Below are 14,348 nucleotides of genomic sequence, written 5' to 3'. Positions count from 1 at the left end.
ATTCAAATATTTTGGTGTTCCATTTTATGTATTCTGAGAACTTTTTAGATATTTCTGCTTATGTTGCTTTACTGATTGTCTTATAAATATCAAAATGTATTGTTAAGTTACAATAATTTAGCTTAAGCATCAGCTTTAGAACAACATAAGAAATTTAAAGTGATGTAAATTTAGCCTTCTTCTTACCTTTTGTATATATTATTGCTTTATATTTTGTTTCTATGTTGCTGTGACATTCAATGAATATCATTTGTATTGTTATTTTATAATTAGCATTTGATATATTTGACATATTGTTTAAAAATGTTTCTTACCTACAAAAAAAACCAGTATTTAAAAAAAACAGATCTCTAATAAATAACCTAATGATTTATCACAAGGTCTTAGAAAACCAAGAAGAAGCCAAGTCCCAATCCATAAAAGGAATGAAATACTTACAATCAGAGCAGAAATTAATGAAGTATGAAACAAAAGAACAATAAAAAGAATAAATGAGACAAAGAGTTAGATCTTTGAGAAAATAAAGTTTATGAACCTTTAGCTAAACTAGCCGAGAGAGAGCGAGACCTACGCATAATTAAGAGGCAAAGATCAATATTAAAAGAGATACTACTGAAATATATAGGATGTTTGATTATATAATATTTTGAAAACTTATATTCTGATTGACAAACTTAGAAGAAATAGATAAATTTCCAGACACTTTTGACCTTCCAAAGTTGAACCAAGAAGATATAAAATACCTAATCAGATCCATAACAATCAAAGAGATTGAAGCAGTAGCAGTCTCCAACAAAGAAAATCCCAGGATCAGATGGATTCACTGCTCATTTTTACCATAAGTTTAAAGAAGAACTAATGTCAATGCTCCTCAAACTATTTTTATAAAATAGAAATGAATGGAACACTTCTAAATTCTTTCTATTTATCCAGAATTAAAGTGATATCCAAACCAAGATGCAGAAGTCAATAGCATACTCATAAACAAAATTTGACAGCGCATTAAAAACATCACATGCTATGATCAAGTTGGCTTCATTCCAATGATGCAAGGATGGCTCAACATATGCAAATCAGTAAATTCAATGCACACACACACACCATTTCAATACACACAGATAATGCTTTTGACAAAATTCAACATTCCCTTGTGATAAAAATCTTTTAAAAGATCATTTGTTGGGGCTCAGTGGTTAAGAGCACTGACTGCTCTTGCAGAGGATGCAGGTTCAATTCCCAGCACCCACATGGCGGCTAGTAACTGTCTGTAACTCCAGTTCCAGGGGATCTGACACCCTCTTCTGACCTCTGTGGGCATTGCATGGCATAAGTGCACTTACATACATGCAGGCAATACACTCATACACATAAAATAAAAAATAAGAAAACATTAAAAAATAAAAGATCATTTGTCAACATAAGGCTATATACAACAAACCCATGGACAGTGTTACACTCAAAGGGGAAAAAAATGAGTGTTTATGTTAAAATTAGGAATGAGACAAGGTATCCATTCTTATTATTAGGCAATATATTTGCATTTCAGCCGAAGTGATCAGGCAAGAGAAACAAAAGAAATAAAAAGGAAAAAAATGGGAAAAGAAGTCAAATTACCCCTATTTGCAGATGACATGATTCTACACTTACAATACTCAAAAAAGATCATCAGAAGACTCTTAGGCCTGATAAATACCTTCAGCAAAGAAACAGTATACAAAATCAACATATAAAAATCAGTAGTTTTTCTATACACCAATAATGAAATGACAGAAAAGAAATCAGGAAATCATTCTATTCACCATAGCTCAAACAAATAAGAACCTTTCCTCCCCACTGAAAACAAATGAATGGGTTGGAGATGTAGCTCATTGGTAGAACTCTTGCTTAGCACATATGAAGACTTGGGTTCAGTCTCCAGCACTGCAGAAAAAAAGAATGCCTAGAAATAAACTTAACCAAGGAAATGAAAGAACTCTATAATCAAAATTATATATAATGTGGAATGAAATTGAAGACATTAGATGGAAAGACTTCAGTGCTCATAGATTGGCAGAATTAATCTTGTGAAAAGTCTATATTACTAAAAGCAGTCTACAGACTCAATGCAATCCCATAAAAGCACCAATGACATTCTTTACAAAGCTAAAAAAATCCTAAATAGCTGAAGCAATCCTTAAGAAACAGTAATGTGGTAGACATTCCAATAACTGATTTTAAATTATGCTACAGAATCATATTTTAAAAGTAGCATGGAATTGGTATAGAGACAAACATATGAACCAATGAAATAAAAGAAAACATCAGATCCATGACTACAGAAAGAGGAAAGAAAGTAAACAGCAGGTACTGAGAGACTAAAAGAAAATCAAGAAATACAAAAGAACCAAGTGACCTCGAACTTCGAACACTGAACAAAGCAGTAGAGCCTGAGTTCTGGTAACACTAACAAGGCAAGCTTGGCCATCCTTCTTTAATAAGCCAGTTAGACGAGCCATGTGGTCAAATTGGGAAGAGGAAAGAGGTCCAGTGACCTCTCAAGTTTATCTTCAGGTTCTCAGCATGAGGTTTAGGTTTAAGTAGAGAACCAGAGATATTCACAGCTAATCAGTCCCAGTCAAGGTGCAATCCTGCTGTGTCACTGAGTGGTCACTGTCTGGCTCCAGTCTCTCTGGCAAAATGGACTTACTGACTTTCAAATCTCTTTCTGGAAGACAAGTTTCTCTCCTAGCTGGCCCCAGGCTTCAGTGTATTTCTTGAACCTTCAACCCATATACCTATTTTACTTCCTCTCTTCCCTTTTCCCCATTCCGTCCTCTTTTTACTTCTCATATTTTTTTTCTTTAGCTTTAATAATATTTAAATGTCATTTATCCTAGGAGTATTATAACTCATTTGTTTCTCAGCCATATTTGGGATAGATGCAATTGAAGTTCACAATTGCTTTTTATTGCAATTTACTACCGATTTTCTGGTTAAATAATTGTTCCTGCTATCTGTTTCTCCTATCTAAATAGCAGTGAGGGGGCTACAGAGATGACTCAGTGGTTAAGAGCACTGGCTGCTCTTGCAGAGGACCCAGGTTCTATTCCCAGCATCCACATGGCAGCTAACAACCACTTGTAACTCCAGGGGATCCGATACCCTCTTCTGGCCTCCATGGGCTTTGCAAAATATGGGTGCACTTACATACATGCAGGCAATATACTCATACACATAAAATAAAAATAAATAAATCAAAAAAAATTTAAATAAATAAAATATATAGCAGTGAGGATCATCAGCTTAACTGAAGACTACCAGCTAGGGAAACCTAAATAAAATAAAACAAAGAAACAAAAATAAAGAGTGGGAAAGTAGTAGAGGGACTCCTAGGGAAGAGTGAGGAGACAGAAAGAGAGAGGAGGACAAGAGAGAATATTTAGGAGTGTGGATATGATCAAAGGCATGATACATGCATGTATGAAGATGTCACAGTGAAAGCCATTAATATGAACAATTAATACTTACTATGTACTAGTAGTTTTAAAAAATAATTTGATTGGCCATGTTGAAATCAAGGTGGCTATTAGACATCAAGTACAGATGTTTGAGCAAGTAGTTAGACAGGTGAGTTAGGAGCTTAGGGATGGAGATCTAAATTTTGGGATTATCAGAATGCAAACAGTATTCCAAGCCATGAAGTTGGGGGAGTAGAAAAGCTATAGAGGAGAACCACTGTGGACTAATCCCCGAATTGATGTGGGGACAAAGAGGAGAGCCAGCAGAGAAGACAGTGTCTAACAAAGTGGGAGGAAACCAAAAGCATTCGATATATGGTTCCTTCAGGGAAGAAAGGAAAAGGGTGTGATCCACAGTCAAATGCTGCTGATAGGTGAGCTAGATGAGTGCATAGGCTTGAAGGCAGACTTCTCGGTAGAGGACATTGCAGATCATGGTGATGGCAGTTGTGACGGTGTGGTCAGAATAAAAGCCTGATTGTAATGTGGTTGTGGAATATTAGAGGAACTACTGAGATAGGTACTCATTTAAGAAATTCTCGGAAGAGTGAAAAGAAGGGTCTTTTATGAACATCAGGTTCAATAAGAGATCCTGTCTTAAAAATAAGATGAAGAGTGATTGAAGGAGATACCTGACATTGTCTGGCCTTCAGATGCATGCACATGCTCCCAAGGGTGGGTGCACATATATACATATGAACACACACACATACACAAAAGAAGGTTTTTTTAAAGATTTTTATTTTTTATTTTTATGTGTATGAGTATATCGTCTGCATGTATGTAGTACACCACATACATGCAATGCCCAAGGAGGCCAGAAGTGGGTGTTGGACCCCTTGGAACTGGAGTTACAGACAGTTGTTAGCCACCATGTAGGTGCTGGGAACTGAGTCTGGGTGCCTCTGCAAGAGCACCCAGTGCTCTTAACCACTAACTCATCTCTCCAGGTCAAAGAAGGGTGTTTTAAGGTAATTTTTTTCATAACTTAAAAATGAAATAATTTCTACATTTGTAACTTATTCACAAACATAATAAATTGTGCTGAAATAGGACATGATGTGCCAGATTCAAATAGGCTTAATTACAATGCTTAATGCTAAAATATTTTTAAAATTTTTTATTTTATATATATGAATGTTTGTATGCATGTGTAACGTGTGTGCAGTGCCCATGGAAAATGAAAAGAAGATGTTGGATCCCCTGGAACTGGAGTTACAGACGGTTGTGAACTGCTCGACATGGATGCTGGAGACTGAACTAACATCCTCTGAAGGAGCAGCAAGTGTACTTAACCGCTGAGCCATCTCTCCAGCCCCAGTGCTCAATTCTTAATGTGTGCTTCAAGTGCCTGTATTTAGTTTCTTATGCACCTGTGAACTCTTCTTGGTTCTGCCTCCCTCACACCACAGAATCTGTGTAATATTTCATTAGTCTGGACAAGAATCACTGATTATAGGAGTCCTGAAATGTGGCTTTGGACCTGAGGCACAGAAATCCCATGCATTGGGCTGTGAAATTGTTGTATGAACTTGTTATTTGTTGTGATTCTTTGGCTCACAGAATCGATGTCTTTACTCCACTAGGGACTACATTAACTACCATGGCTGCCCACAGAGGAGACTCATAACTTCATCGTTATAGTTGGCATATACTTCTAATTGTTTCTTCCGAGGCTTTTCCCACCAAGATCCTTCTGTATTGCCTAAATCTTGATCTGTCTAATAAGGCCAGAAGAATCAACCTCTAAGCCAACTCTTCCATTTTGTCTAATTGCAGATTGGGACGTTATGGTCGTGTTCCTGGGCCACATTGTGCGTCACATGACAGAAAGTCTCTTTTTCTAGAGTGTAAATGTAGCTGGGTATTTTCCAAGTATGGTTGACCAATTGTACCAAGAGGACTAGACTTGAATATTACCTAACCTGGCTTCACTGCAGCCCTGAACTGTAGGCAATGGGGTTGCATGGAGTAGAGTATAGGACAACTTGGATTCATATGATTGTCTTGGCACAGTCCAGGTCTCTGAAGTTCTTGGAAAACTTGTGTCTAGAGAGATGTCCCTTGTGCATGTCCCATGTGGACCTTAGAATCTTGGGACCAACTTATTGAGAAATGTTAATAGTTATGGAAAGAGTGAAATTTAGCCTATGCCCCTGGGAAACAAGAAATCCTCATCTGTGTCTCCATGTTCATTTTCTACTACAGAGACAACAGTTATCTTCCAAGAGAATCAGATCCATCATTTAGGTAAGTGAAGTCTTCATGGCCCTCTAAAGCATTATTGAATTTGGGAAAATATGTCATGATTTGATAGGGGGAGGGTTATGAGCACTTCTGTGTGAGGTTGGAGTTATTGCAGATGGCAAGAAGTAATCACCTTCCAGGATTACTGACCTGCTATGGGATGAGAACCATAGCAGCAGCCTTTTCACCAGAAGCTCACCATGGACTATTCCTGCCAGTGGCCTTTGACATGCTGACTGGTCTTGGTGTTGTTCAAACACAGCTGTCCACATTGCTGAGGATAAACAAAGTCTTTCTGAGGAATCTTAATGCAGGGAAAATTTTAAATGATGAGAATTTGCAGTAAGCAAGAAATTATATCCTTGCAACTACTTAAACTTACATTTCAGATATTGGTTTAAATGTCTGTGTGGGAATAGTTTTCTAAAATTCTTTTGACAGGAGATAAGCAAAAATGGTTGAGGTCTACTGAACTAGTGACAGGCTTTGGCAGGTTTTTGAGGACTTAGCTCAAACTAGCCTCAGTCCTCTCACTTGTCAGTTCTGTAACTGGGATCATTGCAAACGAATGTGATATGTTGACAATTACTTCCTGGAATGCCTTGCAGAAAAGTTCCATCTCTTTTCCACCTCCACTGTGCACTCCTGGTTTGTACAGGCTGTTTGCTGGGGCCTGGGGAAGACATGGACACTTCCTCCAGGATCTCTCACTACTCAGAGCATCCAATGCCACAAGGCAGGGAAGAAGTTGGAGAAATGTGAGAAACTGGAGTCACATGACATAGATTTGGTTAATCTGTCCTGAAGTGGCAAGAAGGACCCTTTTCTATTAAAAAAAAGTCAACTGTTTGAAGATTTGGGGGGCACAGATAAAGTGAAGGGGCAGGCTGATTTAGGACTAAGGTAAGTGCTTTTCTCCTACATTCTGATATTGGAATCCTACAATTCTTTTCTTTAAATATTTTATTATTTTTATTTTTTGTGTATGAGTGTATTGCCTGTATGTATGTGAGTGCACCCGTGTTGTGCAATGTTGCGAAGGTCAGAGAGGGCGTCAGATTCCCCTGGAACTGGAGTTAAGAACGGTTTGTAGCCTCCATGTGGATGCTGGGAATCAAACCCAGGTCCTCTGAAAGAGCAGTTGGTGCTCTTAACCACTGAGCCATCTCTCCAGCCCCAGAATCCTACAATTCTTAAGCATATGAAAATCTGTCTATATCTGTTTATTCTGTCATTACTGCTTTAAGATAAAAGTTGAGAAAATTATCAAAATGTTACATCTCATCATTTTGATGTAATGGATATCAACCTAGGTCTTGTCAGCTAAAAACTGCAACAAAATCCAGAGTGGAGCTTTTCTGCCATGCCAGCGTCATGTTTCTTCCCACACACAGAAAGTCTGAAGACAGCAGAGGTATCAAGTAGGGCAGTCCTTACCATGCCTGCAATAGCCCTAAATATTCTTATCTGTTAATCTTCCATTTCTCCATTGCCTCTTCTTTACCCTGTGCTACCATACTGCCATCTCAGCCCTGAAATGACAGAGCTGTTTGGTTTATATCTATGGTCAGGCCTCATTTAAGTTTATGGAGTGGAAATTCATGGGAAGACTATTGTCCAGAAAGTTTGGCGGATCTTCTGGTATTTCTTCCTTAATACTTGTCTTCGTACAAGTCTGAGAGTCAACCCTTTTTACTAAAGGATTGCCTTTTTATTTTCCCAGCAAGGATGTGGGGATGGGAGTGGACTACTGAAACTTCTGGCGGTTTGGGGGCTGAAAACTTTAAAGATGAACCATTGTCAAGGGTTGCTGCGCTTTAACTGAAATGGTAGTATAATAAACACATTCTCTGTTGACAAAGAAATGACTCTTCTGCTTTCTCTCCCCTTTTGTAGCTGTGTATAAAGGAAATGAATTACCAGGAGATTGGAAATCATACCAGAGTGACTGAATTCATTCTTTTGGGACTTTCTAGGCATCCCATATCCCAGAGTGTTGTCTTCTGGACACTGATGTTTCTTTACACAGTCACTTTGGCAGAAAACAGCCTGGTCATTTTCCTGGTAGGCAGCAACTCTCAACTACACACCCCAATGTATTTTTTTCTTGGTAACCTGTCTTTACTGGATCTTTTGTTTTCCACCAGTGCTGTACCCTTGATCACGGTAAACTCATTGCAGAACTTCTCCACTATCTCCTACAGCTCCTGTTTTGCCCAGCTTGCTATCAGAGCCTTCTTGGCACTGGCTGAATGTTTTCTTCTTGCCCTTATGGCTTATGACCGATTTGTGGCTATTTCAAATCCACTGAGGTATAACCTGGTCATGTCTTCTCGAGTACGCATTTTCATGGCTTTAGTTGCTTGGACGGCAGCTCTCCTTCTCATTGTTCTGCCCATTCTACTCTTTCCAATCAGTTTTTGTGGGCATAATGCAATCAATCACTTCTCTTGTGAGGTTCAGGCTATCTTCAAATTGCTCTGTTCCAATGCCATTTCCCTAGAGATTATGATGATGGCATGCGCTGTCATTTCAATGCCAGTACCTTTAATTTTCATTCTTATCTCTTACCTCTGTATCCTCAGGGCTATCTTAAGAATTCATCCAACTGAGGCCAGGCTTAAAGCCTTTTCCACATGTGGCTATCACTTGATCGTGGTTGCTATCTACTTTGGGACACTAATACACATTTATGTGAGACCACAGAGCAAAAGGTCCCTTGATGGGGACAAAGTTGTCTCAATATTTTATGCAGCAGTGACCCCAATGCTATATCCACTCATCTATACCCTGAGGAATAAGGATGTGAAAGCTGCTCTCAGGAGAGTAACTTGTGGAGCCAAGTCCTAATTCCTCAAGAACACAACAGCATGCTGGGCTATAGGATAGCCCAATGGCTTTAGTTTTCCCGCTAACTTTACATCTGTGAATAACACTTCAGAGATGGGAAAGGACTTGCAAAGCATCTGAAGAATTGAAATCACACAAGAACAAGAATTTTATAACAAAAATATAAAACTGTTGTGTGTTGCATGCATCTTAATCAGAATTAAAATGCAAGCTCCACATGAGGAGCGAAGTTTGCAAGTTCATGACAGAAGATGATCAATGGTCTTCATAGATAAACCTCTTGAAAATCATTAAGACAAAAGATAAATATTCCAGTTGAAAATGGCCAAAGGGCAAAAATACTAAATTCTGTAAAGAAGACATAAAAATTTAAGCAATAATAGATGGCACCTTTTAATTATATTACGAAAATTAAATTAACAAAAATGAAAAACATATAGTGTTGATGTGTATTTAAGAAAATACCATCAAGGAGCTGGAGCAGTTAAGAGCACTGGCTGGCCTTGAAGAGGACCCGGGTTCAGTCCCCAGCACCCACATGGTGGCTAACAACCTCCAGTAACTCCAGTTCCAGGGTTTCTGATGCCTAACTCTGTCCTGCATGGGCTTGCATGCATGGATGCAGTTATATATACACAGGCAAAACACTCATACACATAAAATAAAGAAAGAAAGAAAAAAATAGCATTGAAAGTGGAATACAAATTTGAATAGCTTTGTGGGGGATAATTTTAGCAACAATGAAAATCAAACATTTGGATGAACCATTTGTTTGCCACATGGCCCTCTTCTGGCACTGACTTTGTCTTCTGAATTTGCTACCTGGAGAGTACTGGGGAATATCTGCAAGCCTGGTGGCTCCTGGTGGCTCTAGAAATACCCTACTTGGAAGAAGCTGTTACTGTCTACTCTTCATAGATACCCACAGACTGTACACTTGAGGTGCTTGCCTCTGGATCCTTCTCAACATGGAAGAACCTCTCAAAAGGTAACTCCATGTTTTTGGTAAGGAAGATACAGTGAGGTGGTTGATCCTAAATGCATTGCCCTCTTCTCTTATAATGGAAGATAATCTTGAACTATCTCGAAGTTTTTTTCACAACTGTAAACTTTAGTCATCAGTTCTAGGAAAATGGAGGTAAAAAAAAAATTTGGTATCCCACATCATCATGCCACTTGCGTGTGCTCATAGATGTACGGTAATATATATGTGCAAAAAGCTTGTCAAAGCATTCTTTGGACTTGTAAGAATTTTGAACAAAGGTCCTAAGTTCCCATTGATAGAACAATGTTTAAATAAGTTATAGTACGCTCATACTATGAACATCACATAGCTAGAATGACCATACTCCAGTCTCTTATTCTGGGTCCAAAAGGTAACGTGGTGTATCCAAATATTTGGTGGCGCTGTTTGTGGAGGTTTAGGTGATACATCTGAAGAGGAGAACTAAAATCAATTAAGAAAGAAAAAACAAATTAATTGAGAAAAAACCCAGAGCAGCTAGCCTGAGAAAACAAAGTTTACCTAAGAAAACAAGACCCTGCTGGCATGAGAAAACAGGTGGATAACCCTTGCTTTTGTTTCTGTAAATATTCTTCCCTGATTAGAATTCCAACTCAGCCCCACCTCCTTTATGATCCATATGGTAGAGACCTCTGTGCATGGCCCCAGGTCATGTAGACCCCCATACATGGCTTACAATCATGTATGCTGGAAGGCCCCATAATCCCAGTGCCCAGCAATGCTGGAGTAGGTTTGGGATGATGTTGAATTATCTATAAATATTGTAAAGAATGTACTACCTAGGCTCAGACTTTGGAGCTTACGCCCCTGGGCCTACTACCAGCAGGATCAGGAATAAAAGCTGTTACTTCCCACTTCGTCCCTGGTGTCTGCTTTGAAAGTTGCAGCTCCCAATGCAGTTTTTCCAATCACACGTTGTTCCCTGACCTGGAAACCCCACCACCACTCAGTGCTTTCAGATCAGGCTGGCCCTTTGAAACCACTGCCAGCTGTGAACCTTTGTGAAGCTGGGAGCTCCTCAGGGAGAACCAGGAAGTATTGTCTGGATACTTGTTCGGGAGCCAAGACACCACAGGCTGTGGCCTGAGCCTTCCAACCATGCTTCACTCAAGAGATCTGAAAGGGAACTGGAGGAATCAGTCATGACTTCAGGAACCAGTAAGCTTCCCTGGGCACCTTGGTAGATAGGCACACCACCCCAGTGGAAGACGAGCTTAAACCCTGGCAAACTCATAATTGCTTCAGGTAGGAATGCTTCATAGGGAGGTTTCTGTCTGGAGCCTTGTATGAGGGTATGTCTACTGTGTGTGTGCATATATGCCTCCGTGGCTCTCCAGCTACAGAGTCTGTTTGGACCCCAAACCCGTGATTCTGTGACTACCTCATAAGACTATAAGGTAGTGTCTGACTCTGGGGGATCCCATCCATCGCTGCAAGTCAGATCCATGTTCAGGACACTATATGAACCTGTTATATGGCAAGAGGAGTCTAATTCCCTACTAGGGGTACAGCCAGGTGGGGTGAAGGAAGTTCCAGGCAATGGCTGTTCTGAAGGTCCTTGTCTTTTTTCTGTGACACTGGCACAACAGAAGGTGCAACATGGGAGAATCTCACTCAAAATGCACTGTCCTAGATTATATGATCAAAAATTTCAGGACGGGATATTCAGGAGATTGTGGTACTAAGATGATGCCAGGAAAATTGAGGACTCCTGTGAAATAGAATGGCCAAATCTTCATGTTGAATGACCCCTGAAGGAACTTTGGATATAACTAAGGTTAAGGCAGTGTGCTAGGTGATAACTGGAGATTTAGGATCTCTAGACAATTTCCCATATAGATTCCTGACTGTATATTGCACTATCTTGACTAGCCGCCCTGGGTAAGATGGTGCACTGTAGACAGGGACCTCTAGACAATTCCCATATGTAGATTCCTGAATACACATTGCACTGTCCTGACTAGCTGCCCTGGGTAAGATGCTGCACTGTAGACAGGGACATACTAGGATTCTGCTTGCCAGGACTCCATAAAAAAACGAAGGCTCTACCAAGACTCTACCAGTCTTCCAGGGAGACCCAGATGAGCCCTCACTGCCACTGCCGTCTTATGCTTCTTCATCTAAGTCAGAGGTCCCTCCTTTGCCAGACAGTCCACCACCGTTTGTATCTCCCCCAAGGCTTGAAGACTATGCTTCTCTATCTATAGTGGACACCACCTTCCCTCCTCTGAAATCAGTATCTCCTCTGAGGTCTGAGGAGCCAGAACAGGTGGGAAAACATCTCTGTTCAGTCCAGAGGCAGCTACCCATCCTCCAGATGCCACTCCAAGACTAGAGGGCCCCAGCATGTGGTGTCAGATGGAAGCAAAGAGGAAGGGAAGCCTGTTTTCTACTACCAACCCTTCTCTACCACAGACTTGCTTAATTGGAAACACCACACCCCCTCATACTCTGAGAAACCACAGACTATAACAGGCCTAGTGGAATATATTTGTCAAACTCATCTTCCCACCTAGAGCAACAGCTGCCAGCTCCTCCTAACCCTCCTTAATATGGAGGAACAATGATGATGACGAGTAATGATTAAGGCTCAGAAATGATGACTCAGCTCCCACCAGAAGAATTGAATGCAGAGGCATGGGTCAGAAATGCCCTCTTAGAAGAAGATCCCTAACTGGCTACTCCCAGATGGCTACCCTGTCTGTGGGTCCTGGCTGCCATCATACTGAGAAGCTGAGAAGGCAGACAAACTAGCTATGGGACAAAGTCTAAATATCAAGGTACCACATGCAGTCACAATCCTAATGGAGCATAGAGGGCACCATTGGCTTACAAACCCATGAATGAGCCACTACCAGAGTCTCTTCTGTGAGAATCTCTAAGCTCACCTGGAGACGGTTAGAACACTAAATCCAGTCACCTTCATGCCTCCTGAATCAAGAACCCCAGACCATGATGGCATTGCATGACAGATGAGATTTATTCCAGTTACCCAAATCTCACAAATCAGCCTCTGCCCTCCCTGGATAGCACCCCTCTACACTGACAGTGGCAGCTTCCCCTTAAAGATAAAGTGTCTGGCAGTGGTGACAGAGACTGAATAAAGTCAGACATCTTCCCTATGGGATGGTCAGCTCAACAAGCAAATCTGTTATCCCTAATCAGGCCCTGAAAGGAAGCAAAGGACAAAGGGTAAGAATTTATATAGACTAAAGATATGCCTTTGCCACCCTCTTTATGCATGGAGTCATCCACAAGGAAAGGGAGCTATTCACTGCAGGAGGAAAAGCAATAAAAAAAATCAAACTTAAATTTTACATATCTTAGAAGCAGTTTGGGACTGAGAAGCTGTTGCTGTCCTCCACTGTTGAGGCCCTACAACTGAAATGGAATTTACATATGGCTTACCAGCCTAAGAGATCAGGGAAAGCAGAACATATGAATTGGGTTCTAAAACTAGCTCTGATTTCTTGTCAGGAGTTCCAATTCCTGGACTTAGTACTGCCTATAGCTCTCTTATGAGTGAGATACGCTCCCTGAGCAGGAATTAAGCTTTCACCTTATGAGATTCTGTTTGAGAGACCCCTTCACCTCATAAGAGTCCTTAAGGACCACAGGGAAATGAGAAACTTACAATTCAACACTCAACTGCAGCTTCTGGCTAATACCAGAGTTCAGTTTCATCAGTGAGTAATAGAGAGGCTTCACCTTCCCATAAGTAATCCAGTACATTCCTACAAGCCAGAAGACCTCATATGGACAAAGGATTGGCATAAGGCACCCCTCAAACCCACCTGGAAGGGACACTACCTTGTTCCTCTAGCCACTCCCAGAGCCTTAAAAGTTACAGGGATAGATAACTGGATCCATCATACCTGGATAAATCCTGCTGCTCCACCTGAATGACTAGCTCAGTGGATGCAACTGGAGACCGTAAGAATCCCCTCAAGATCATCTTTCATAGCCAGTGTCCTACTTTGACCACAACAGAAGCTGGTCAATCTATGCACAGCTGAAACTTGAGGACTACAGCCAGCAATTAAGGACCCTATAGCCCTGCTCCAGTCACAAACCTAGAGGCTGACTGTTCAAAACATGGTAGAAGCCTGAGGAATTCAATGGGGGACACTGGGAAATTATGGTCAAATTATGGTCAAGCTAGTTAAGCTTAATGATATTGTTAACCGTACTGTTTTCCATAGATCTGACTAAAATATCTCCAAATGACTGGAGCTGATCTCAAAGGATTGCATTAGCAGTGTTTTACATGGGTGTTGATGGCTCTATTTGGAGGGGGTCTTCTGATTTTTATACCAGCCTATGCCTTACTAAGCTCTATGGCAATGGGCTAGACCCCCTAACCACAATGCACTTGGAACAACCAACTTGACAGATGTCAAACAGGGCCTCCACCACTGACTTCATGAAGGACACAATTTGTAACAAGGTCACAGTCAGAAAGTTGTATCTGCTATCCTGCTATTCCCCAATAAACCTGTTCCTAACCCTACTCTTTCTTTAAATTTTTTTATCTTTTGGAGACAGGGTCTCCCGTGTAGCCCCAGCTGTCCTGGAACTCACTGTGTACACCAGGCTGGCCTTGAACTCACAGAGAGCCACCTGCCTCTGCCACCCGAGTGCTGGGATTAAAGGTGTGCATCACCATGCCTGGCCTTCCTTACCCTATTCTTATTTACCCTCTCCCTACTGTCTCCCCAAATCTAATGGGA

The 14,348-nt window shown here is 40.7% G+C and overlaps 1 protein-coding gene across 1 annotated transcript; it reads left to right on the top strand.

Moving 5' to 3' along the window:
• The first annotated feature begins 3,858 nt into the window (after positions 1-3,858).
• LOC103731249 (olfactory receptor 13H1-like) lies at positions 3,859-8,594 on the top strand. The gene is made up of 3 exons (XM_008829618.2): positions 3,859-3,952; positions 5,277-5,311; positions 7,641-8,594. Exons 1-3 carry the CDS (start codon positions 3,859-3,861, stop codon positions 8,592-8,594), a joined length of 1,083 nt encoding a protein of 360 aa, XP_008827840.2.
• The last annotated feature ends 5,754 nt before the right edge of the window (positions 8,595-14,348 follow it).

The sequence above is a fragment of the Nannospalax galili genome, unplaced genomic scaffold, assembly GCF_000622305.1.
Source record: "Nannospalax galili isolate Female #2095 unplaced genomic scaffold, S.galili_v1.0 scaffold513, whole genome shotgun sequence".
In the NCBI taxonomy this organism is placed as follows: domain Eukaryota; kingdom Metazoa; phylum Chordata; class Mammalia; order Rodentia; family Spalacidae; genus Nannospalax; species Nannospalax galili.
Note: the sequence above shows the minus strand (reverse complement) of the source record. Positions and strands in the feature narration are given on the sequence as shown.